This window comes from Leptinotarsa decemlineata, unplaced genomic scaffold, assembly GCF_025532065.1.
Source record: "Leptinotarsa decemlineata unplaced genomic scaffold, Ldec_3_MD MMD2_P_RNA_scaffold_2, whole genome shotgun sequence".
NCBI classification, from domain to species: Eukaryota; Metazoa; Arthropoda; class Insecta; order Coleoptera; family Chrysomelidae; genus Leptinotarsa; species Leptinotarsa decemlineata.
In genome coordinates, this window is record NW_027412529.1 from 13,324,355 (window position 1) to 13,351,569 (window position 27,215).

Below are 27,215 nucleotides of genomic sequence, written 5' to 3' on the forward strand. Positions count from 1 at the left end.
AGAGAGACTTTTTACGTTTGCCCTGTATATAAAACCACAGTTTTATGAAATTTCTCTTACCATCGTCATCAACAATCATTATAACCTCAGGCTTCTTGTTATTTGCCACTTTTTTCATCACATTTTTGTAAACACCCTTGTTTTCTTCCCATAAATACTTTTTAAAATTTTGTAATTCTTTTGATTCTTCAGTCGGCTCCTTCTTTATATGAACTTTGATGGCATCATTATCTTTTTCATTAGTAGGAGGCTGAACTTTTTCCAAGATGATTTCATTGATTGGTTCTTTGGAAATATTCGAGTGTTTGTCACCTTTAGTAATCTCCATCGAATTGTCTTTCACTATAACAGTTTTTGTTATGGCGTCCTTTTTACTCCCATATGTTTTATCTCTTTTGCCTTTTGTAGGCGTACCTTTGATAATGTTGGTCCCTATGATGATATTAGGTGCTAGTATTTCTTCCAAATCTTGGCCACTTTTTCTCTTAGTATTTTCTGTACCTACGTATGTCGTATTGTTATAGTTGTTGAAATTGACTTGAAAGGAATCTCTTGTATTGTTAGCAGGCTGTTGTGGATATACGTGATCTGTGGGTGGTATACATCGATTGTCAGTCTGATAAAAAATTACAGGATTCTGTTGATGCATGTTTGGAATCACTCTAACATCAGGAGGGTGTCTCATGGTGTGAGGCATCGCTTGTTGATTCTGACTGTACATTTCTGGTATGCTGCTTCTGGAAATGTGTTGTTCTCCTAATTGTGGTATTTGATTAAACGGCATTGCAGCATTCTGTTGCTGTCTCTCAATACACGAATTTGGAGGAATGCTAGGAGGGGGGAACTGGAAATTTGGATAAGGATGGAGTTCCTGCTGACATGTACTTGGTGTAAAATTTGGCACAGCTTCTCCTCTTAACACTTTGACATATGCATTGATTGCTACTTCGTTTTTGGATCTGCTGATTCCTCTGTTGATGAAATCGAATAGTATGGGTTTTTGTGGTTCCAGATCCACCTCCATAATCTTGTCGGTATACATTCGAAACTGTGCTGAATCACCTCTTCCAAAAATTTTGTAGCTAACGTATGTTATCAATTCGTTTATGGTTGATGTGATATTTACTTTCAATTTGTTAGAAACGTTTCTTTTGTTCAGAAAAGACTGAAGGTTTCTGTAGCATCTGTTCATTTCAAACAAGCGATCAAGACAAAAAGGCTTAACCATTGCTTCTTTTGCGTTATCTATTAACCATCGGATGCCTACGTCTTGATCCATTTTCTCTTGCATTTTTACCCTTGCCAGCTCTTCGTCATAATGGGATGGTTGCGTATTACAATTTCCGATTCTAGAAATTTGGTCATGTATTCTAGGGAATGACCATATGGTGGGATGAGAGGGATTGTTAGTGTGTTGGGAAACGTGCGCAGAGGCTGATGGCTCGGAGAACTGTCTTTTATTTGAAGATTTGTTACGATTCATTCGCAACATATCGTTCACCGTTAAGTTGATTGGATCTTCTTGCGTCTTCACATCGTTCACTCCTCTTGAACCCACACCCCTTGCATGATGGTTTCTTGGTGGATTTTCACTATTCACGTTCGAGGACATGGGGTGTACTGTGTGTGAAGCACTATTAATTCGATAGTTCGATGTGTCCATACCACCATTATAGTTTGAAGTTGGAATGTATCGTTGCCCATTTAACACATTGTCCCTGGCATTTGAATTATTGTTTGGTCTCTCGTTCATTTCATGTTGGTTTTGTTGCAATGGGTAAAGTAGGGGAGGTGTATACATTGAATAGTTTGACGATACTGAATCTGGTTGATTTTTTGAGGGTGCCATTTGTTCCCGAGGTGGTAGTACTTGGCTATTATTAGAAACTAGATTTTCGGATCTGAGAACTGTTGGATATCCGATAGAATTAGGGTTAGGAGGATGCTGATGCAATTTTAGAAAGTTGTTCGCAGCAACAGCGTTCTGGGCAAGCATCTCATCCGAAGATGGTAATCTATCGCGTGAATTATTATTCAAACTTTGAGATTCAGTAACGATTTCTTTCTGTGGAGGGTTATTGAAAATGTCTGCCCCAGTAACTGTTTTTCTCCTTTTGTTTATGGGAGGTCTTATTCCTTTGCTTGATTCGCCCTCGAAGTTTGTACACTTATATCCTCCTACACTGGAATCATCACTATTTCTGGATGGTTCTCTTCTGCTTGTCCAGTGTGAGTCTGATACTATTTCAGGTACTATAGCCGGCAATATGTGTCTACCGGAATTTATTGTATTACCAACATCTTTAGTGGTTATATTCGAAGAGGATTTTCTACTAGGAACGTTTTTTTCTGAGTTGAGTGACGTAGATCTTTGCAAACTGTCTTTTCTTCCTTTTCCTTCAATGGAGTTTATTATGTGGTTAGTAATGACTTCCTTCGGGAGATTTTCATCAGCATTTTTATTTTGTATATTTTGGCAGGACATTTGGAGATTCTTCCCGGTGCAAACATTGTAAGGATCTTTAGTCTTGCATAGAGAAGATGGAGCACCTGAAATAAAAATTACATATATTTATGGGAAAACCAAAAATAGCAAGTTCTCTGTGGGTGAATTCAGAAAGAAAGCAATGTCACCATTTCCTGTACACGCAAACTAACAATTTTTGTTCGAAAATGATGGACATAATGGTGTCTTCAAGAATATGTTCTTTGGGGAAGTAAGATCAAACTTTTGGCATTGTATAGACATAACATAACCTAACATATAGTTTCATCCCGGAAACTACATATAGAATTCAATGGAATAATATGATGAACATAATAATAATAATAATAAAATGAATGAAAAAAAGTAAACGTTTCACTACTTCTCACTCATGAATTCATATTATGAAAATTATCTAAAAATTAATCACCCACAATCTACCTATCTCGAAGCTAATACTGGACTACGGACATTTGTAATGGAGAAACTGAAACAAGACCAAATATACTGGAAAGTGTAATGGATTGCTCACGGTATAAAATATTATAGTAGCTTGAATAAAAACTTATTACGTTATGAAATAAATTACTTGGTAAATTAGTAAATATATGGTGAACGATTGAAATTATTATTTGGATTATTTTTATGTAGATTATCCGTTGTTGAAAAATCACAACCTGCCTATAACCTTTTTAAAGTTTCCTTATGATTAATGATACTCTTTTTCCACTTCAATAATCGTCTATAAACTTCATTTGTAATTTACTTGAATTGAAATTATATTTTTGGGAAAGAAAGGTTTTAGCTTTCTACTTCTCCATCTTGATACAAAAAATGTGAGAATTTTTCAAAGAAAGCAAATAGGTATAGACTTCATTTTTGAAATTGATTGCTTCCTTTCTTTCTTTGGAAGATTCCCACAGTTTTTTGTATCAAAATGAGGAAGTAGGAAGCCAAAAACTTTCTTTCCCTTTCAATTTGAACAAGATTCCTATGGCTGGAATTCAATCAAATGAGCGAATGAATGTTATTCACGTACTGTCATCGATGACATGGATGTATTCAACTCATTCCGTGACAAAAAGTCATAATTATGTGTTTTTTCTGATAATCCGTATTTAGTATTGAAGAGCCAATAAGGCAAGTATCTTAAGGCGAAACGTCAGTGAGGATGACAGTGTTCCATATAAAGTGAAATTTTAATTCTTCCATTTATTATATTGCATTGGAATCCTGTGAATGGTATCTGATTCGATTCCATTACGAATATTTGGAATACAGACGAAATAGAAAAAAATGTTTTTTGATTTGAAGGCATTACACGTTTTCTGATATTTTGATTACCTTTTAACTATCATACTATATACTAGACACTTTGGACACAAAAAAACAATGAAATTAAATTGTTTCTGAAGCTTGCTTCAAGAATCTGAATACACTTTTCCAATTCTGAATACACCGGCTGATAAAATGGTAGAGAGCATACCCTGCTCCTTCCCCCACCTTTTCAATTTAGCTTCAAAATTAAAAAATTGAGAATATTTGCAGTTTTTGGAAAAACAAGCCTTCCTTGACTGTGAAGCGAAAACCATTTTCACTTCAGGTTCATGATAGGTCAAAATATTACAAAAAAGGATGAGAATGAGTCTAGGATGAGAAATTTGGCTCTCTTCGGGATATCAGGAAGATTTAACTACTTTGATGAAACCGCAATTTTTCAGATTCAACAAAATGAATTGTTTTCTCAATTTTATATAAATTCAGACATCGTAGGCTGGCAAATACTTTCAATAAATTCATTGTACATAGATCAATGACATCACTACCTTCGTGAACCAGAAACATCGAACAACGAAAAACTTAAGACGCGGTACATCTCAAAATAGAGAGTGGTCTGGATTCCTGGACATACTGGCCTGGAAGGCAATGAAGCTGCGGATTCTCTTGCAAAGGAGGGTGCTGCAAGCGGCTTTATTGGACCAGAACCTATCATTGCATCGCTTTGGGCTTTGCCAAACAAACACTGAACACCTGGATGACAAGAAGATTTATGGACTTCTGGCAGAATCTTCCAGGATTGGCTCGCTCCAAGGCGTTTATTCACCCTTCGAAGCTTGATTCCAAACAGTTGTTGGACTACAGTAGAGATGAATTACGATGTCCAACAGGCCTTCTTACAGGTCACTGTCATTTGAATCATCATATGCAGAGACTTGGACTGTCGGAAGACAGTGTGTCTGGAAAATGATGAAACAGCAGAGCATATACTTTGTGTCTGCCCAGCTGCCGAATCAGGTTCTTTGAGTTCGGCAGATCCATACTCTCACCAGCTGACCTAAAAGACCACTCACCATACAAACTAATCCGGCTTCGTTAAGAAGGTGGGTTTATTTGGCCGAGTGTGAATATGTGTGAGCCACAATAAACCCTTGCGGGTTGCGGTGGAAGGTCGAATAGCCCACTCACTTCAGACCTACCTACCTACCATACTAGAGAGTCTCAGAATCAAGACATAAGTTGACACAATAGTAATTATAATAGTACATTCTTGTTTGATTTGTAATTTGATGCAACACTTGAATAATTATGAAAATATATCCTCTGACAGTTTTCATTTTAAGTGATCCATTATATCACACTGAAAAGTTTACGCCTAGGCATTGGGAAAGGGCGATAGGATACAACTTTTGTGTGTATCTATTTTCCACTTTATTTTTGAATATGTACTCTTCCACAATCTGAAAAATAAATAAAGCTGAATCGATAAAGAATTTACTGATGTGAAAAGTTACTGCGTAATGTAAATCACCATAGAGTTCGAATTTTATTCATAAATTTTGCTTTCAAATGGAAGAAATGGAATTTTTATACTATAAAGTTGGTATACGTTTGGATAAATAATCCTTTTCTTTTTTCAGATTTTTTTGTCAGAATACCTCAACATACTTTCAATTCATAAAAAAAGAAGTGATTAAAGTTTACAAATCATTTTTCAAAAGCTTTGCGTAAGGCTCTATAATAGAAGCTACTCTTTGAAATTCGAAGTAAACAGAAGATTATTGTATCAGTGTTATTCGGAACATATTACCATTATTCAGAGTGTTTGGAACACCCTAATTATTGATGCTACGAATTCAATTAAATGGGCAAACTGGTAGCATTTTTAATGACCTTCAAGATGCCGAAAACAAAAAAGTTTCATAATAACATTCTCAACAACAAAGCTCACATCACCTTTCTTCCTAAAGTTGAAAATGAGCGACTTATTTGATAATCGAATAGAACTGGCCGATACTTGATAAAAATCCATATTAAAAAATTAATAATTAACACTTTATTGTATGATTTTCACTATAAAGGGTTTTACAAAAACAAGCATAAACTTGCTTGAGAAAGCTATTGTATAGCGAAACACGTGTCGCGGTTTTTGTAAAACTCTTTATAGTGAAAATCATACAATAAAGTGTGTTAATTAGTTTTTCAATATTCATTTGTTTCACTAGTACAAAAAAAATCTTTGTTTTGACAAAAAAACCTCATGATTGTACAAACACTCAATTTTGGTACTTTCGAATGACAAGGGTGATGGGTGAGGGTAGAATTGTCATTATTTGAGTAGACATAATCCATTTCTAGTCCATCTTCACAATCCACAAAGATGATTTAGTATTAATGTTTGATCTGATCTATTTAGAGGCAGGATGGAGCACCAGCACATAATTTCAGTGGCGTAAAAATGATGTTGCGAGACTGTTTTGAAAACAGATGGATTGCTACAAAATAAATGGTACTGTTAAGTATCATTTGTTGTTTTGTATCATTGTTTATTTTCGGTGATTTCTGAAAAATGAGGTGAACAAAATAATACATAATAATGTAGATGAACTGAAAAATTATATTGAAACTATAATTGATAGAATTGATGGCCGTGTTCAACAAGAAGATGGTGTTTTCGAATATTTACTCGATATTTTATAGCTCTTCATTCGCCAAAACAAAGAAATTTTTTGTACTAGTGAAAGAAATAAGTATTTCCACATTTCCAACTGTAGGAAGAAAGGAGCTTTGTTGTTGAGAATGTTATTACGAATTGCTTGATAAAATATAGGGTGTTATATTGAAAAAATAGCATAATATGAAATACTTTGAAAACGCGACTGTCTTTTTTTTGTTTTCGGCATCGAGAAGGCCACCAGTTTGCCCATGTAACCGAATTTGTAGCATCAATAATAACGGAGTTGGCAATGGTGTCGACTTAATTTGGAACACCCTGTATATGAATTTCATATTTTTACTGGTACTTGTATGATTATTTTTGGAAGACCGAAAGTATATCAATTAGTTTCATAGATATTTCGAATATTTTTTGAAAATATTTGAAATAAATAAAATATCGTTCTTCTATAATATTCAAATTCAAAATATGTTACTTTGGTAGGGTAACTTGGTTCCCATTGAATTACCAACAAATAACCCACATACAGTTTTATCACCAGTCGTTAATTACAACGTAAATCATACTCCGTTATATATACTTTTGTAAACACCTGAAATCTTATTTCCATCCAGCTTTGTTACACCTCTGCTGTTATTGAGTCCTTATCTTATCGTTGAGAATTGATAAATACGTGTATCATTTTATTCAACACTAATAATATTTTATGATAGTAAATATAAGATTAGATTGAGTTGTTTGTTCAGGTTATATAACTTCCACGCAGTAAGTTTTTTCCGAGTATTGTTTTGGAGCGAAAAGTTTTGATTATTCGTCAGAAGAAACTACATTTCACAGTTATAAGAAGCCTAATTTCACCGTGAAGAAACCAGATGAGAGTGAAACACTTTTTGTATATCATTTAATTCATTTTGTGAATATATTGAACAGGAAAAGTATCTAAATTTTCAACTGAATACTCAGTATACAAGATAGCTACAAGATAGCTTCAACGAAAGCTGGGTAAAAAAAGTCTCACCTAATTTGTAACGTGTTTCATTAAATGGAAAAGCAATGGTATGGAACCTCTAACAAAATCAATCTTTTCGATCATACATAAAGTGGTAACTATCCTATGCAATAAAGAAAGAAATATTTTGTACGTTAAGTTTCTGATGGATTCGGATTACTTGATGAAGATCCATATTAATCCTATTGATAAATTTGATAACCGAAATCAAAATTATATTTTGGAACATATTTTGAACGAATAACCGAAAAAGTGGCGTCATTTTTGAATGAACAAGATATTATAATTTCATATTTTACAGGTAATAAGTTGGGAAAGTCAGTTAAAAATAATGAAGACAAAACATCCAAATTCGAGAAATCAGGAGTATATAAATTCAAATATGGAACTTGTCCTGAGGTCAAACTGACAGAACATTTAGGAATCGTATCCAGGAACATCCTATTAGCTATGTAAATAAGAAAACAAGTTCAACATATTCAAATCATCTTTTAGAATAAAATAATATCTTTAAGGAAGATTTCTAAATTTTTCACATAGAAAAAAAAAGGTTTAAAGATAAATTATTTGGAAGCAATGACATTATACTTAAAAATTCAAACATTCTAATGAATGACCAATCAAATTTGAATAGATCACGATTATTGAACTAGTTTTTCTAAAAACCCATGAAGTATTACTATTGATGCAGAATTGATATAATATCCTTTAGGTAATCATAATTAATAAAATCAATAAAATTTGATCGAGTAAGTACCTGAGTAGGTAATTTCAATTGTGATTACGTCGGGTATATAAATATAAGAGTAAGAATGAACTTTTAGTACGTAATTAACTACAAAAAAGCTACTGTGTTAGCGAAACATACATTCCCCGTTGGTGAATGAAAAACCAACTTTCGTCAATTACAATGATTGTTACGAGAATGAATAAGCCGAAATTTTGAGTCTTGTAACTCGAAAAAGAGAATATTATTTACCCCAAAAAAAAATAACACATGACTTCACATATTTGCTTACCTTGTAATGATTTATGTTTATTTTTTTTTATCAGATTTATGATATAGACAAAAACAATAACCTTACATGGTGTACAAAGTCGTCAAATAGAAAATAGAATATGATAATCATTTATGAATAAATAATAAACAAAATTAAAATCAAACCACCTTTTTTTCCTGAAAGAAATTTAAAATTGTAATGGAGAAATTATGATAGGTGAGCCCAAGCGAGGATTTCGGGATTTACTAAAGCGCGGCAGATTAATATACAGGGGGATACCTTGTACCCGGTTAAGTACCTCCACCAAATATGACCCCCATATATAAGGCCGCCTGTGGGGGATAAAGGATCAGATTAGTAAAAAAAATTGATCATCAGAAATTCTCGAGCGCGTCAGATTAAGGTAGGGTGAGTTAATTACCTGCTAAAAAGTGTATATTCCAGTAATCTGACAATTTGAGAGTGACGTAAAGAAAGGGGAGGGCAGCAAAGTTGTAAAAAAATAACGTCATTTCGACATTCTCAAGCATAGCTATTTTTTTTTATTTTGAAGGAAATAATTCAAGGATAACGGAAAATATATAATCTGACGATTTCCGCAAGCCGAAATAACAAAAATTCGTCGATAAAGTTTAATGCGTGCAGCTGTGTGATACCTATATTTCTCTCTCCGAGTTTCTATTCATCTTATCTCTATTCATTTTTTCTCTATCTATTACTCTCTCACTCCGTCCCCACTCTGAATTCTGTTGTCATGACGCCATCACAGCTGATCACAGAGACTCGTTCGTGATGAAGATGAAGGTGATGATTAATTAATCAATTGATTAATGGATGTAGCCGTTACTACGTGGTAGGAAATCATAATGAAGAAAAGAGAAATTAAACTTTCTATGTTTTTTATCACTTCAACTGTTATATTGTATAAGTTTGAAAATGTCCTTATAGGACGAAACTGCAGTAATGTTAGTTACAAATATAAGTGGTAAAAAACATAGAAAGTTTCATTTCTCTTTTCTCCATTATTTATTCAATTGATTATAAAAAATTAAATTTTTTGAGCATTTTTTTAAAACTGTTTTCTTATAAATACAAGTATTCTACTTATAAAACATACACTTATTTATTTGCATGCTATTTCCTCAGATTTTCAATTAATTAAGTTCAATGAATTGAAAAAAAAATTTAAAAAATATTGTTTTTGTCAGATTAAGCGAATCCCTCTAGATACTCGTCAGATTATAATATAGCACGTCTAAAACATAAAGATGAACCATATAAATCTCAATCTGACGCGCTTGAGTTTTTCAAAATGGCGAATTTTTTTTGCACATTATAATAATGGCCGCGAGTTTGCGTCAGATTATGGAATGATAGCTTTTTTTTGTTGCACTTAACACCCCCTCAGAAAATCTGACGCGTTCGATTAAATTTTTTTCTTTTCACTTTTAACCCTTACGTACAACATTATTAAAAATACGTAGGACATTGATGCTATCAATATCTGACGTGCTCGAGTATGTCCATGCAACAGTATTTTTTTACGTATTTTAAAATCTATAGCCGCTTTCCCCCCCACCGATGAAACAGTATATATTATATAACATTTTTTTTTCTTATCATCTAAGCTTTGCAACCTAATATGTCTCAATGACGCTCGAGTAAATCCCCCTGCTATTATTATTATTACAGGTGTTGAAAGGATAAACTGTTTAGTTCACCACGATAAGTTACTGAATGAGTCAGAATATTGAATGAGAGCTTTTTTTGTTGCACTCAACACCCCCTCAGAAAATTCGACGTGCTCGATTAAATTTTTTTTCTTTTCACTCTTAACCCTTCCGTACAACCACCCACATCATGCAAACGATCAGATTAACATACCAACATTATTAAAAATACGTAGGACATTGATGCTATCAATATCTAACGCTCTCGAGTATGTCCATGCAACAGTATTTTTCAACATATTTAAAAATCTATAGCCGCTTCCCCCACCGATGAAAAGGTATATATTATAATATAACATTTTTTTCTTCTTATTATCTTAGCTTTGCAACCTGATATGTCTCAATGATGCTCGAGTAAATCCCATTTTGCATCGTGGGCTCCTCTGCTATTATTATTACAGGTGTAGAAAGGATAAACTGTTTAGTTCACCACGATAAGTTACTGCATAAACTCAAAAATATTTTTCTCAATGAAAAATGTTCTTTTTATCAGTAACTTGCCGTATTTAATACTATGCTTAATAAAAACATAGCTAATAAAGAATACAGATACTCATCTTAACGTTTCGGAGGCCAAAAACTGCTTCCGTCTTCTGAACCAAAAAAAACTAACAAATGTTGCAGTTTTTTTTGTTTGATTTACTTTTGAAAATCCTCGATAAAAATCATATTTACTTAACAAATATGACTTTCAATATCACACAAATTTTTAAAATTACAAACGAAACGTTAGCGATTCTGAAAAAGAAAAAAAACTAGGAGAAATCCAGGTTGGCATTATATTGAGCAAGAATAATTTTATGGTCGATCTTTGATTACTTTGCTCGTACAAAGTCAAATACCATCTAGTTCATCAAGACAAGCTTTCAATGTTCAATGTGACCCGTCTTGTGATTTTTTCACAAACTCAAAAGTGAAATTCATTTTTTTGAGTTAGAGTAAAAAAAACGCTACGCTGTTTGAAATAATAACAAACTCGTAATATTTTAGCGAATAACATGTTTTCAATTTTTATATACTCGGTATCGTATCAATTGTATTTATTTGTAGGATGTTTTCTCATAATCCAGTCATTTCATTCGGGTATCTTAATCTTGTTCCAGATAATATTTCAGATTGTGAGATATCAAACGTTATCAACATTAGCCTTGATAAGTAGAACTTGGCATCTCTGGATAAAATTAATCTATCGGAAACACTTTTTACATACCAGAACAAAAACACTGTCTGTCGATGAGAGTTTCGTTAAGAAATTTGGCATCATCAGGAGATGACCTTGTCTGTCATCTCGTGAAGCTCCAAATTATAATTTATGGATAATATTTCAGATTGTTAAACAGGTCTAATAAATTCAATCGTTATATAATTATATAACAGCTGCTCCGACTTTTGTCTTTTTTCATTGCAATACTCACAGTTGAACTCTGAAAGTTCTTATGTACTATGCAATTATTCACAATAATTGAGTATATGTACTTTTTATGGATGCTATTCAGCTACTAGTTGCATGATTACATACATCATTTGCGATATAGGCTTTTGTTTCATCTCTTATCTTCGACATAAAATAAAAAATATTAATTTCATTAATTCTAACAAAAAATAAGGTACCGACCTACAACATAATTCAGTGTTGTAATAATTAGCATTGTAATAATATGTAAACTTCAGGTATACATTATTATTTGGATTGTTATTTCGAATTTTCAACATATATTTTTTGATACGAATAACATTCAGTTGAATTGATTTATAGTAGGTACCTATTGTATAAGGTATGAAATTCCTTTGGAAAACATAGCGAGAGGATTTGAAAATAAAAACCCATTTATTTTTAGGACTTCTGAAACCAACACATCGTATAGAAGATAACATTCCTTAATGAGTTTTTTCTATTATTAAATTCAATATCTCTGTGAGCAGATTTACGTATATCTCAAGTGCAAGTGCACTTGCACTCGAGAGCTAATCCACAAAAAATTCAAATGCTTATATACAAAATATTACAAGTAATATTAGTATTTCATAGTGGCCCCACGTTGGACGCCAATGTTCGGAAAATGTCAATGGGGAACCTGGGAGAACATTCTGGAGGAACATTGAGTGTAAACGATATTTGGCTGAAAAATACATAAGAGAGAGTCTACAACAGAAAAATGTCAGCAATACTATGGGTATACCTGATTCCTTTTAGATTTGAATCATTCTACATTGACATCATTGAAGTATGTTTCTCACATACAGTCAGTGGGCATACTTGAAGACTGGCTATAAATCAAACCATCTAAAGGAACAATTCGTTTGGGCCAGTCTCAACTCCCTACACTGTAGGGAGCAGAACGGATTGTTCCTTTAGATGATTTGATTTATATCCAGTCTTCAAGTATGCTCACTGACTATATGTGAAAAGTGTTCTTTCCTTATAAAAGGAATTGGGCAAATTTTGGATATACCGTTAGTTACCTCGTTTACAGGCAGATGGGGCGATGACAAACCTGTTGTTTGTTGTCCGCTTCAGCCTAGTTCGGGGAATGATATTCAGAAGGAATTTGATTTTGAATTATCGGAAAGCATCGACTTTATGTTGATCATAGACACTACCTTGCACTGATGAGTAGCCAAACAGCATGAAACGGTCTGCAAGTGTGTTCCAATAATTGAAAATTTATTGCGGCAGTTCTATTGCCAACAGCATATGCAGGAATGACTTCAGTGAAGAATTCTGCAATGACACCTGTCGGATATAATCAACGCCCTTCGTGGTATTAGCCAGAGGAGAAGTTGTTTTCTGATAGGTGTCAGTCCATTAACCTACAGTGTAGGGAGTTGAGACTGGCCTAAATTAATTGTTCCTTTAGATGTTCCATAGTATGTGTTAGAATTTGACTCTGTGAACGTAGTCGAAATTGTTACCTCAGGTATACCGACAAATCAATATTAACCATATACTTAGAGAAGATAGTCACATTATCATGTTCGAACAGATCCAAGTGCTTGACAGAGCTCTATAACTTTATAAAAAATATTGTATAATGATACAATAGAAAGTCGAAAACACAGAAACAATGTCAACTGAAACAAAAAGAGAGTTAGCAGAAATGAGGTCTCATCCTCACTATGAAATACATGAATCTATACCTATAAATGCGAAAGTCCTAAGAACCTTGAATTCAGTACTTCTTAGGTCTTAGATGCGCACTAAAAAAGGGTTTTCAAAATTTTTCAACTGGGGAGCATCTCGTGAGGGTAAAAAAGGCGCGTTTACATTTGAAAATTATCTTTTCATCACTGTTTCTCAGTTCCGCTATATTTTCGGAGGCTGACATTTCGTACGTAGGTTCACTTTATGTTGTAGATGTGCAATAAGAAAACACTTTTGAATATTCCAACTGGGTTGCCACTTGCGGCGGGAAAAGGCTCGTTCATAAAATGAAGTTACTTTTTCATTCCCGCTTCTCCATATCGGTATATTTTCGGAGGCTGAAATTTTGTGCGTAGGTTCGTTCCATGTTGTATATGAGCAATAAGAAACTTTTAAATATCTCATCTGGGGCGCCAGTCGCGGAGAAAAAGATGCGTTTATAAAATTATCTTCATTTCATCTTTTTCTTCATCTGATCTGTCAATATGACTCCTTACAGCATGTAATTTGAATGGATATTTTCGAAGATATTACAGATTCAAAATCAAGGGACGTAGCGGTTGCGGCGGTACCGGGCGAATTAAATGTCGCTCTTTCAAGAGTATCCTTCAAAGAAAACATGTTTGTATTGTCTACTGACAAAAAAGCCGGGGCGGGTAGCTAGTTGAGCCAATAAACCAAATCATTGAAAATAAAACTAGGACCACGAATGACGAGATAAAACTAAAATGAATTGATGGATGTAGCCGTTACTACGTGGTAGGAAATAATCATGAAAATTGAGAATTGAAACTTCGTATGTTACTGCAGTTTCGTTTTATAAGGAAATTTTCAAACGAATACAATGAGCTTATTGTATTCTTTTGAAACTGTCTTTACAGGGCGAGACTGCAGTAACTTTAATTCCAAAAAGCAAAAACCAAAATATAAAAAGTTTAATTACTCATTTTTCACGAAAGAATAATTTAAAATACTCATAAATGTAAATTGATGGATGTAGCCGTTACTACGTGGTAAGAAATCATAATGAAGAAAATAGAATTGAAACTGCAGGAACGTTAGTTATTGCAGTCCTATAAGGACATTTTCAAACTTATACATCAAACTAACAATGATTTATTACATTAGCCTTTATATAGCGCCCCTATAGGTAATAATTTAGGTACTTGGCTTGATTGAGTACCTGAATTCACACTTTACAATGCGGATGTGCTAATTTGAAAACCGATGAGTAAACTAAATTGATTTGATAATTTAACAGGTTGCACCCACAGTGTTTATGCTTGTGAATTTCCAGAGTTTCAAGGAATTTTAGTACTAAACAGTTTATCGAGTAAACAAACACGGGGATAGTATGAATATCTCTGAAAAACTAAGTTACGGAAACAGCTCAATGAATAATCTATTAGGATTATTTTTTAAGTAGCACTTGCAGTGGCCCCACATTGGGCGCCGATGTTCGGAAAATGTGAATGTTCATAACCACTACTACATCTTTCAAGAATTTCAGATAGGAAATGATCTGGCCTCCTTTCTGGAGAAACATCTAGTAAAAACGATATGCAGGTTGTAAAATACATCAAAGAGAGTCTACAATCAGGTAAGAAGCCTAGATATGAGAGCAACTGCGTTCTTTCCTTTAACAAACATAAAAATGCAGCCTACGGCCAACAAAATCGGAAAGTATCTTTGATACGGTAGTCGTCAATGTTTGATATATAATGTATATTTCTTCGAGTTGTATGTACAATTGAATACTTACTGGCACCAAGTTTGAATATTTCCATGTCCTTGTGTCGGAATTTCCCCCTACATACTGCCCTCTTCTTGGCAACTCTTGTTTGAACTTTTTCTTCTCTCCCTTTATTCACATTCTGCTGATCGTTTGGAAGGCAGTTATTAGATGAACTCGAGTAGGCTTCATCATTGTCATTATTGTCTTCGTTTGAAGTCTTATCAGAACTGTATGAATTTGGCTTCTCGTGTTGGTGAATCAGTCTCTTTTTGAAATGCTCCATCTTCAAGTTGAGAACCTCGGCAGCGTGCAGCTTATGTTTCAGGCGAATTGAATACTCTGAAATAAAGATTTTAATACTATTATCTCATCAAGACACAAATGGAGTTTAAATAGTTCTAATAGTAAAGTTCGAGTAATCTACAAGTTGTCATGAATATCTATGAAAAGATGCTCTTGAACTAAACTTTCCAACAGTTTTATGTGTACGAAACAAAATCTACTTCTATGTATCTATGTAATAGGTTCGTTTTCATAATTTTTACTCCAGATCATTTAGAGCAAATCCTGCACTAGCGAAAATAAAAATATTGTAGCGAATCTGAAGCCGCCCCTGACCAGTACGCCGGCCGAATCATGACACAAACACATGACATCACCGCGAAAGAATGCAGTTGGGAATCGCCGGTAAAATTCTATTACCGAACCGACTACAGATTTCTAGAAAGGACCGTTACCGATATAATCACGTCTTCCCGATCCAAGAGGGCAGTTCAGAAAATGAATCGAGCGGCTAAACAAGAAATTCATTCAAATGGTGAACATAAATTAAGCGTTAGTTGCTAAGTGTTGTAATAAATAAATTAGTTTATGATTAATGCATTTTTTTTAAAGTAAAGTAAACTTTATTGACTACACTGTGAAAAAAATCAACTAGGTATGTAAAAACAAGGTGAATGTATAGCAATGGACTAGTGAATTTTGGAGTTCATGTATTCTTCTATTGAAAAGAAGCAATGTTCAGTCAATGTTTTTTTAATTTTTTTCTTAAAAAGATACATGCCGAGCTTTGTTAGGCCTTCATTGAGTTTATTGTACAAATTCAAGTTGGGAGAGTTGGAAGGAGACATTTTCAGTCTGAACCTGTTTGGCTTCACCTGACTATTATTTCGGGTGGGATACTTGTGGAAGTCTGAGTTCAACTTTAGATTTCCCTCATTTCTGTGCAATTCAATAAGGGTTTCATGTATATAGATGCAAGGAAGTGGCATTATTCGATTTTTGATGAAAAGTGGCTAACAAGGTTGGTCGTAGCGCCTACCTTCATATTTTTCAGTTTACGCAGCAAAAATAGTTGGCTGGACAGTTTATTGCATAGATGGTTTATGTGGCTATTCCACTTTAATTCATCATTGATAGTTATCCCCAGAAGTTTAGCAGTAGATCCATTCGAAATGTTTTTATTAGAGGAGAATATGATGTGCTGGCTCTTATCATTGTTCATTTTGAGTTTATTTGTCGTAAACCACAGATCTGCTCTAGAGGCAGTAGTCGCCATAAGTTCATTGAGTACGAGTCGACTATAATGCGAATTTATTAATGAAGTGTCGTTACCAAATGCAATACACATATCAGGAAACAAGTAATGAAATATATCATTGACATAAATGGTGAACAACAATGGCCCAAGTACGGATCCCTGTGTCACGCCATGATCAGTACGAGCCCTTAGCGAAGTGATTCTGTTGACAGACACCACTTGTTGACGGTTGGTTAAATAGGAGTTTATTGTTGGAAATATATTTGTTTAAGACAGTTAATTTGTTACAATATATATTGAACTATAGAAAATGTCTTCTCATGCATAGAAGATGCGATCTGCCACAAAAAATTCTAGATCATACTTTAGTTATCATTCAAAAAATTTTTTCTTAAAACCTCAAATACTCCGTGAAGATTTAGTTGTTCTAAGGTTTAGAATTTGAAAGGGATATATTTTTAGGAGTGACAAATTTTTGGGATGGAAAGTTTTTGACTTTCTACTACTCCATTTTGATACAGAAAAATAGAAGAAAAAGCTTTCCTGAAACAGCTACTTTCATATTAACATTGAATTACACGAAATAAAAATTCTTTCGAAACAAATACGTTTATATGAACACTGAATTATATAGAAAACGCTTTTTCCTACTCAGTTTGTATTCCAAACATTCGTTATGAATTTAAATCAGATATCATTCACAGGATTTCTACACAATACAGTGTGTCTCACTTCTCATGGAAACACCCCCGTATCTTCCGTAATATTCGAGGTAGAATGATGAATCTCTCTGAACTGATGGAAATTCTCAAAATGCACCTACCACCTGAATGGGGTTGGCCAAAGTGATATACACTGTCCGCCACTCGCGATAAAACACCCCATTTTTACGGTAAAACATATTAGTGGGCAAAATAGGCTCAAAATTCCTTCAGATTCGTGATCAGGACTACCAACTTACTACGATTACACTTTTTTCCTGAAAAAGTTTCAGTCCTGAAAAATCCGAATTTGTCTCACTTCTTATGGATACACCCTCGTATCTTCCGTAATATTGGAGGTGGAACGATGACTCTCAGGACTGATGGAAATGCTCAAAATGCACCTAGCACCTGAATGGGGTTGGCCAAAGTGATATACACTGTCCGCCACTCGCGATAAAACACCCCATTTTTACGGTACATTTACGATTTACGATTACAATTTTTTCCTGAAAAAATTTCAGTCCTGAAAAATCTGAATTTGTTTCACTTTTCATGGAAACACCCCCGTATATTCCGTAATAATTGAAGTAGTTTTTTTTTTGGTTTTTACATCAAAACATGAACGAAATTGTTTAAGAGAAACTCGACTTTTGTTTTCACATAAATAATTTATTTTTTATTTTGTTGTCAGGAAAGTTATTCCTTCTCAATAAGAGAGAAAATGGTAATTTTGTAAGAGGAACGGAAACATGTAATCAGTGGGGTTTGAGGATGGTTAATGTTAGTTCATATTCTCATTTTCCCATTATTTAAAAAAAACAAGGATGTTTTGTGGCGAAAAATATTATGTAGTTCAAAATTCTTTCTAAGTACTACTTTCCAAGTCACATTTTCAATTAAAAAACAAAACAATAAATTTCAAATGATTTAACTGTTGACAATTTTATATTTTCGTGCCTTCTATGCAATTTCCCTCCAATCAAACACATTTTTCTATGCGCCTTCTATTATTTTCTACAACTCTTCTCAGTTCTATAGGTGTGATTTCTCTACACGCTTGTATAACTCTTGCATGGAGATCTTCTTCATTTGTTGGCCTATCCTTATAAACTTTATTTTTCAAGTTCCCTCATAAATAAAAATCCAGTGGAGTTAAATCTGGGGATCGTGATGGCCATACTACGAGAGGGCTATTGGGTCCTATCCATTTCATAGGTAGATTCCTATTCAACAAAACCCTTGTTATGCCACTATTGTGAACTGGTGAACCATCTAGCTGAAAAATCATGCTGTGTCTCACATCCAAAGGTAGTTCTTCCAACACATCGGAAAATGCATTTTCGAGAAAATCAACGAATAGTCGTCCGCCCGTGAAGGATAAAAGATCAGATTAGTAAAAAAAATTGATCATCAGAAATTCTTGAGCGCGTCAGATTAATATTGGGTGAGTTAATTACATGCTAAAAAGTGTATATTCCAGTAATCTGACAATTTGAAAGTGACGTAAAGAAAGGGGAGGGCAGCAAATTTGCAAAAAAATAACGTCATTTCGACAATCTCGAGCGAAGCTATTTTTTTTATTTTGATAGAAATAATTCAAGGATAACGAAATAAAGTTCAATGCGGGCAGCTCTTTCACTTTTTCTCTATCTATTACTTTCTCACTCTGTCTCCACTCTGAATTCTGTTGCTATGGCGTCATCACAGCTGATCACAGATACTCGTTCGTGATGAAGATGAAGGTGATGAATAATTAATCAGTTGATTATAAAAAATTAATTTTTTTGAGCATTTTTTCAAAATTGTTTTCTTATAAAGTTAAGTATTCTACTTAAAAACATACACTTATTTATTTGCATGCTATTTCCTGAGCTTTTCAATTATTTAAGTTCAATGATTTAAGAAAAAAATTAAAAAAAATTGTCAGATGAGGCGAATCCCTCTAGATAATCATCAGATTATGAGACAGCACGTCTAGAACATAAAGATGAATCATATATATCTTAATCTCACGCGCTTGAGTATTTCAAAATGGTGAATTTTTTTTGCAGAGTATAATAATGGCCGCGAGTTTGCGTCAGATGTAAATCGTCAGATTATTGAATGAGACATTTTTTTTGTTGCACTTAACACCCACTTAGAAAATCTGACGCGATCGATTAAATTTTTTTTCTTTTCACTTTGAACCCTTACGTACAACCACCCGCATCATCCAAACGATCAGATTAACATACGAACAGTATTAAACATACGTAGGACATTGATGCTATCAATATCTGACGCGCTCGAGTATGTCCATGCAACAGTATTTTTTTACATATTTAAAAATGTATAGCCTCTTCCCCCACCGATGAAAAGGTATATATTATATAACATTTTTTTTCTTCTTATCATCTAAGCTTTGCAACCTAATATGTGTCTATGGCGCTCGAGTATATCCCCCTTTTGCATCGTGGGCTCCCCTACTAGTGCCTCCACACGTAAATATAAATGGGAATATTGACCAACCTGTTAGTTTTATTTTTGAACAGAACTATCATCGATAATGATCGTAAAAGGGTATTCTAAAATTATATCAATTATAAAAGTGAACAATAGATTCAATTGTCATTAACTATAAACTCTATCTGGTATCGATCTTTTATGAAGTAACCATAAAAGGGTAGTCGAATTCTGCTGAATGCTTTTCCAACATAAACATTGGGTAGAAGGGCATGTCATGGCTGAAAGTTTCTTTATTCACTGCATGATAACGAGCTAATATTTAAAGATATGTCTGGATCAACTTTGGTAAAAAAACTTCGTATGAATATATGCCCTAACTTCTGAAGTTCCTTAACTTCAAGAAAAAATTATATTATTTGAAATTAACTGATCCTGGGCACTTTTGTAAAATATAATAAACATCTTCTATGTAACAAAAGGAGTCTCTGAACGGTACTTCATCTTAAATGTCTTCGAGAGTCGGATTATGTTACCTATAGAGAAATTCGCAAAACTAACATAATCGTCAACGACGTCTACCCTCACGGGTCTCGTTCTCGATGGTAATGCTTCATTGCTTAGACCGCCCCTCTACCCCCCGCGCAGTGTCCCCCGTCGTCTTACAGTAGACGCGACGCGTAATGGCTCACCGAGTTGCGTCAAGTTTATCTCTTAAACGATTTGTCAAAATTATTCAGTGTAAAAAACTGAGTTTATCTATATTAAATACTTAAAACGACAATTGTATTAATTTTTATATGAATTGGAAAGGTATTCTAAAATGTGCATCGTAAAAATTATTAAAAATAAGAGGTATATATATATATATATATATATATATATATATATATATATATATATATATATATATATATATATATATGATATCGCGGACTTTTATTCAAAACTATTCAAGATAAATAATCTACTCATATTTGTATAAAGTTCCCTCATACAGTAGAGTCGCGTTGAAGTCAGTCTAGTTACAGGCACACTAATGTTTGGGTTAGATCTTGCCTGCACTGATGAGAGGTATTTCTTCGAAACCGCTCTGTAGGTGATCCATTCGGGAAAGTAGTTGATTACGGGCAGACATTTGCCATATTTTACTGTTAAGGTACGTTGGTAGAGATTATTGTTTCGAGATTTCATTTCTAAATATTAATTCTTTATGTTTCATTATGCATCAAGCAGGCTTTCCCGAGGATTAGCGGTAACTTATGGCTCCTTTCTGCAAAACAATACTGAGCTCATGAGCTGATTGCTGCGCAGAAACTCCAAAACGAAATGTCATATATTAAGTCAGTGTATCTCAATGAGTGAAATATAAGCAATTCTTTTTGAAATTACTTCAAGTTCACTGACAATAACTACAAATGCATAGCATCACGATTTTTGTTATAGGTCCTAATGTGATTATCAAATCTTAGGTTATTATCTATGTATATGACTACGAATTTGGTTGAGATTTTGTTATTTATAATTTGTTCATTTATGGTCAAATCACCATCATCAAACTTGAAAGTCAGGAAATTGGTTTTATTTCCGTTTAAACAAAGATAATTTGAGTTGAATTTTTACTATCTGTACATCTAGCCACAAACTCAGCCGTTGGCAATTTTATCAACAGTAGTCATGAATCATCTAAAGCAGAGTTTTCTAGAGTCCCTCGTACTATCAAAACCTATAAAAATCAATATCAACTGTTGTAAATATGACTCATGAAAGAGTTGAAATCACTGGCTCATAAATAGCCATTGTTGTGTCTACGAATATATGACTAAAAGTTTCATTGTTTAACGTTCAGCAGACTACTCATTGGAGAAATATTTTAATTATCTCGTCAACGACCTGTAATTTTTCAGTTATGATTATTTACTGTTATGCTATGAAATGAAAACAAATCTGATATCGCACAAATCTTCAAGTAAAAATTAATGCCTTTTATGGGTTTGGATATTAAGTGCTATCAAAAATAGGGATATATCAACTAATAATTTTTCAAAAGGTCTACAAATTTTCAATTAACATATAACATTAGCAAATTCTTATAGAAAAATTACATACACAGTTTTTTTATTTTTACGGGGCAAAGTTACCCCCCGCATTTGAGGCTTCTTTGCCTTGACTCATACACATTATAAGGAAGTCTATGGAAGAGATAACTTTACCAACTAAAACTTTGCCACAATTACCTGCAACAAATTTTCAAATTATTTTTTTTTAACTTGTGAAATTTGCAACATTCATTGAGGATAATGTCCTAATAGAAATATAGTCTTACTCAAAAAAGGTATAGTGGTTTGAAACTCTGGCTATTGAAGAAGCCCCGAGTCTGGTTGAGATACGTAGACGACACCTTCATAATACGAAACCATGGGAGTGCAGAACTAGACACTTTCCTGAAGCACATCAACAACGTAAGACCTTCCATCACTTTCACAATGGAGAAGGAAGTCCACAACGAATTGCCTTTCTTAGACGTATCGGTGAAGAGGACCGATACTAAATGGGAAACATCTGTTTATCGAAAACCCACTCACACAGGACATTATCTTTACCTGAAATCCAACCACCATCAATTGACTAAGAGAGGAATCATCAAGGCTCTATTGGACCGTGCTTTCGGGCTTTTTAATACAAAGGAAGGTCTCGAAAAATGACCTTCAACGGAATGGTTACTCCAGAGTGATGATAGAATACGCTTTAGCTAGAAGACAGCAAGAGCCTCACAAGAAAGAGAACCCACCACAACCAGTACTTGTTCTTCCCTACATCAGATGATTATCGGAAAGAATTGGGTCCAAGTATAACATCAGGACCTGCTCCAGATCTGGGAATACTATCCGTAGCAGCCTCACGAAAACCAGGCCACCAAACGCGGACTGCGATTCCAAGAATTGCATTTACCGGATACCCTGCGAGTGCGGAGAATCATACATCGGTGAAACTAAGAGGACCTTGAAAGTTCGCATTGCTGAGCACAAGAAACACACACAGCGAGGAGGAACCAGCCAATCCGGAATAGCAGAGCATGTTTGGACTCACCAACAAGACATCAAGTGGGCTCAAGCTGAAATCATCCACAAAGAGGAACACTGGTTTAGGAGAAAATTCAAGAAAGCCGCGTATATGTTGGTCCAACAACGCATTTAGTCAAGCTAGCGTAGATATACGTAACATATGGAAACTTCTAATCAAGCGAAAAACGACCAACTCCCGCCAAACGGTCATTTCCCGCTAAAACCTATGAAGCGGAGAGAGAAAAGAGGGGATAGGTGAAAGCACTCGAATGACCTATAAATAGTCAGATCTCGGAGGAATAAGTCCAGTAATCACCCGAAGACGATTGTGGATACTAACAATCGAAACGTCGTGACGTAACTTGGTTTGGAATCTTTTAATTTAAATTTTTCATTTTTTTGTTAATAATATTTTTTAATTTTTCAAATTTTAGCTTTTATAAATATTTCAATTTTTTATTTTTTTGGTTGCTGCTTGTATGTTTTTACCTCAGTCACCGAATTCACCAGATTTTGCTTCCTGTGACTTTTTTCGTTCCAGAGATTGAAGAGGCCCATGAAAGGACGGCATTTTGTCTCGATCGAGAGAGCTCAAGAACACAAGTGGCACAAGCGTATTATATGTCAGGGAGAGTATTTTGAAGAGGGCAAAATAGAATGAATAAATATATTTTGAGTAAAATAAAAATTCACCCTATTTTTTTCATATAGATGAATAAATATTTTGAAAATGAATCTCGAAACATTCATCTCTCCCAATGTACCTACACAAGATATCTTAACACATGCTTCTTGTTCATCAATCAGCAGGGCCACGTAGGACACATACAGATCGGTTTCGAGGTATCACCTTTCGTCAGTGCAGAAAATATTCAATCCAAATATGCAAATAATTTCGACGCGGCTCGACTGCATGTATGAAACTTTCGTCTAAAAGATAAATTTGTAATATCTCCATCTCGTAAACAAAGCCCAAAAAACAGGAATGAAACATTCCATGAGAAGCATATCCTCTGTCGGATATAACTCAATGTCCAGCGTGGTATTCATACAGAGGTCATCATCCAGAAAATGAAAAAAAATTCATTTTTCCCGTGCCATTTCTTGAATGGCGTTTGGTTTCGAAAGATACCAGAACTTCTTAGAAATTTCTTCCACTTTGGGTTATTGTTTTCATTTTGGTAAGATTTTTACGTGCACCATCTGGCGGCTTAGAGCCTAAACTGATTGTTTGTTTCAGTACAATAGAAATATCATATATTTTTAGAGGTATCAAATAATCCCATGAAAATGTAGAATGCGTTTGTGTCAAATCTTCTGAAAATGATGATGTTATCTTATGTTTACTTCTCACTTACCTTTTATGTTAGGTGAAATAATAATAATAAAATTCATATTCCAGTAGACAAATGATTTGTGTTATAAAATTGGCATCTAATCAATTCGACTTAAAATACATAAATACAATATACATACATACACAATAGATTACACAAAATTTTGTATAAGGCAATTGAACCCAGGTTTGTGTTTAATGAAAAAAATCTGTTTTTCCGTTAATCGGATGCCGCCCCCATACGAACGACAACTCTCATAAGATGAGAAACGTGTGCGAGCTAGTAAACTCTACAAAATACAAATAAAACAGAACACACTACAAATGCAATAAGCATATATACAGACGGCTCAAAAACCAAAGAAGACTCAGGATGTGGAGTGTACTTCAGATCACTAAGCCTAAGGATTAAGAGGGGAATGGAAAAAAATACCAACGTGGTTCAAACCGAACTGGCTGGTATCTCAATCGCCACAAAAGAAATAACCAGGAAAGGAATTTCTGGCAAAAACATAACAATCTGCACTGATAGCAGACAAGTCCTATCAGACAACGTGTTACCTCACGAGTGACACCAAGATTTAGTCAAAGCCTCGGTAGATAATAACATTATCCTGAGGTGGGTTGAAGGGCACGACAGGAGTAAAGGTAATCGTATTACCGACTCTTTAGCCAAGAAATCGACTGGACTAAGAATTTTAGGACTCCGTGGCAGCTATGGCCTTATGTTTTCGACAATTGCGGAACTAGCCAAGCGTCACACCCATGCTCAATCCCTAAAGAGACGGAATGGAATCAAAAGATGCAATCTTGCCAAAATCACCCTGGGCGACCCTGGGAAGCTGGCGCCGAAGAAATATCTGGCGATGACCAGGAAAAATCTACGCTTACAGAAGGATTTCTGACTGGCCACTGTTAACTAAGGAAACACCTCTATAATATGGGGTTAGTGGACACACCTCTATGCAGGATCTGTGAACAGGAAGATGAAACTGTCAGGCATGCCCTATGCGAGTGTCCGGAGTTATCGTCAATAAGAGAGTGTGTGTTCGGCGAGTCTTGGCCTACACCTGCCGATATAAAGGAGATGTCTCCCAGCGACCTGTCCACCTTTCTGAAAAGGACAGGATGGACGATGACCTGGACAACTGCTAGGGAGGATGTACAATGGGTCACATGTGGCCTTAGTGCTGTGGGCCTACACTCACCCTCCCTACTCTACAGATACAGAATGATGATGGTATCTCATGTCTACTTCTCACCTACCTTCTATTTTAGGTAAAGAAATAATAATAAATTTAAATTTCCAGTAGACAAATTATTTGTGCGGGAATTGTTATAAAATTGGCGTCTAATCAATTAGACTTAAAATACATATAAAATACATATACAATATACATATACACACAATATATTACACAATATTTTATATAAGTCGATCTACTTCAAAAACAGTTCAGGAAATATAAAATTGTAAAAAATTATCACAATCTGATGAATTCCTCTATATTATGAAAATCATGGTCTAATGAAAAATATTTTAATTTATCTTTAAAAATGTGGATAGCTATAGTTTCTATCAATACTGTAGGAAATTTATTGTACAATTTTAGCCCCAGGTAAAAAGGCCGTCAGAATGTACTTATATGGTGTGAAATGAAAATCTTTAAGATCTCGGGTATTAATATTATGGGTGAAATGAAAACTGTCAAATTTTGCTTCGAATTGGAATTGGCCCCGGTGGTAGTGCGCCCGACTTAAGATCGGAAGGTCGTGGGTTCGATTCCTGCCTCGACCAGATATTTCTCCCGAGAGAATTTATCTGGTTGAAGCTGGGATGATTCTGCAACCGTGTTAGGAATCACACGTTGAAAGGTAAGACCTCGTTAGTCCTTAGCTCGCACAAGTTTCTCAACTTCTAAAAGTTGTCATTCGTATTCAAACAGATGGTGTGAATATAAACACACATTTCAAAAATGAGAATATCTGTTAGAGTAAGAATTTTATGAGAATCAAATACGAACCTGCATGATGTTCTTTGACCAATACAAGAGATAATTCGCACAATCATTTTTTGAGCAATAAATACATTTGTGGTTAGTGTAGAGCAACCTCAAACATACCTTATTCTAGATTCTATATGTGCCCGGTAAATGTTCAAACATACTTACTAGTCTTCTGTATAGATATTTTATGTAAATCGATGAAAAAGTGTGTTGAAATGTGCTTTTCTCTTAATCAGCTGTCGCCCCCTTACGAACAACTATCCTCAAAATGAAAAACTTGCAGTAGTTTGTAATATGAAAATCTAAAATTTTCTCGTCTGTATGATGATTATAATTCAGAACAATGATTAGTCAGCACCTTTTTTGAATTGTCTATTGGAATAAGTTGGAACAAATCAAATCACGTTTCTGTAATAACGTTAACTCAGGAGATGAAAATAAGAAAAATTCATACATAGAACATTGTATTTATGATAGTTTTATGGCGTCATTTCACTTTTTTTATTTTTGAGCTGATTAAATTTCGGAAAACAATGAAGAACCATTTCAGTAAATAAGCAGTATGGTCAGATTGTATGCGTATATACCGAGTGGTCCAAAAATTATGCCAAATGGGAATATTTGTAAAATGTAAAATTTTTCAGTGTCGAATAATGAATTTGTAAGAATCTTCAATCTTTCTTGGATTTTAGTCTGTTCCTATTTTATGTTCAGTAATTGAGTGTGGAACCACTGACATATGAATGAATGAAGCTGATTTCAATTTTTCTTGAATTGAAATTTGATGTTCTAGAGTTATTGATAATAAGATTGGGGGTATAACGAACTATCGAATTTAATTGAATATTCCAGAGAAAAAGAGATGGTCAGACTAGGATCACAATGTTTTTTGAGGCCTTTCCAGGAATATAACCAAAATCGGTACCATCTCTCCCAACTACCTAGACAATAGGTTCTGATAAATGCCTGGCGGGGGAAATACTACTTTCCCGGCTAATGTCACTCCGGATATTGAATAAAATCCGATAGAACTTTATGCAAAATACCTCACAGAGGTTAGTCTCT

The 27,215-nt window shown here is 34.4% G+C and overlaps 1 protein-coding gene and 1 long non-coding RNA gene across 9 annotated transcripts in view; one reads left to right on the forward strand and one right to left on the reverse strand.

Annotated features, from left to right (window-relative positions):
• LOC111507460 (uncharacterized) overlaps positions 1–27,215 on the reverse strand; it is a 97,876-nt gene that overhangs the window by 20,061 nt on the left and 50,600 nt on the right. For all 8 annotated transcript variants that reach the window (XR_012467647.1, XM_074183815.1, XM_023162761.2 and 5 more), the window contains 2 exons: positions 15,085–15,396; positions 61–2,550 (listed from right to left, as the gene is read on the reverse strand). Coding sequence is in view for 7 of the 8 variants with exons in the window: in XM_074183815.1 (XP_074039916.1) it covers positions 61–2,550; positions 15,085–15,396 (2,802 nt within the window). In the remaining variant the exon portion in view is untranslated. The remainder of the gene's footprint in view (positions 1–60; positions 2,551–15,084; positions 15,397–27,215) is intronic.
• Positions 6,274–8,941, forward strand: LOC141486168 (uncharacterized). The gene is made up of 2 exons (XR_012467675.1): positions 6,274–7,543; positions 7,751–8,941. It is a non-coding gene; the product is annotated as an uncharacterized lncRNA (long non-coding RNA).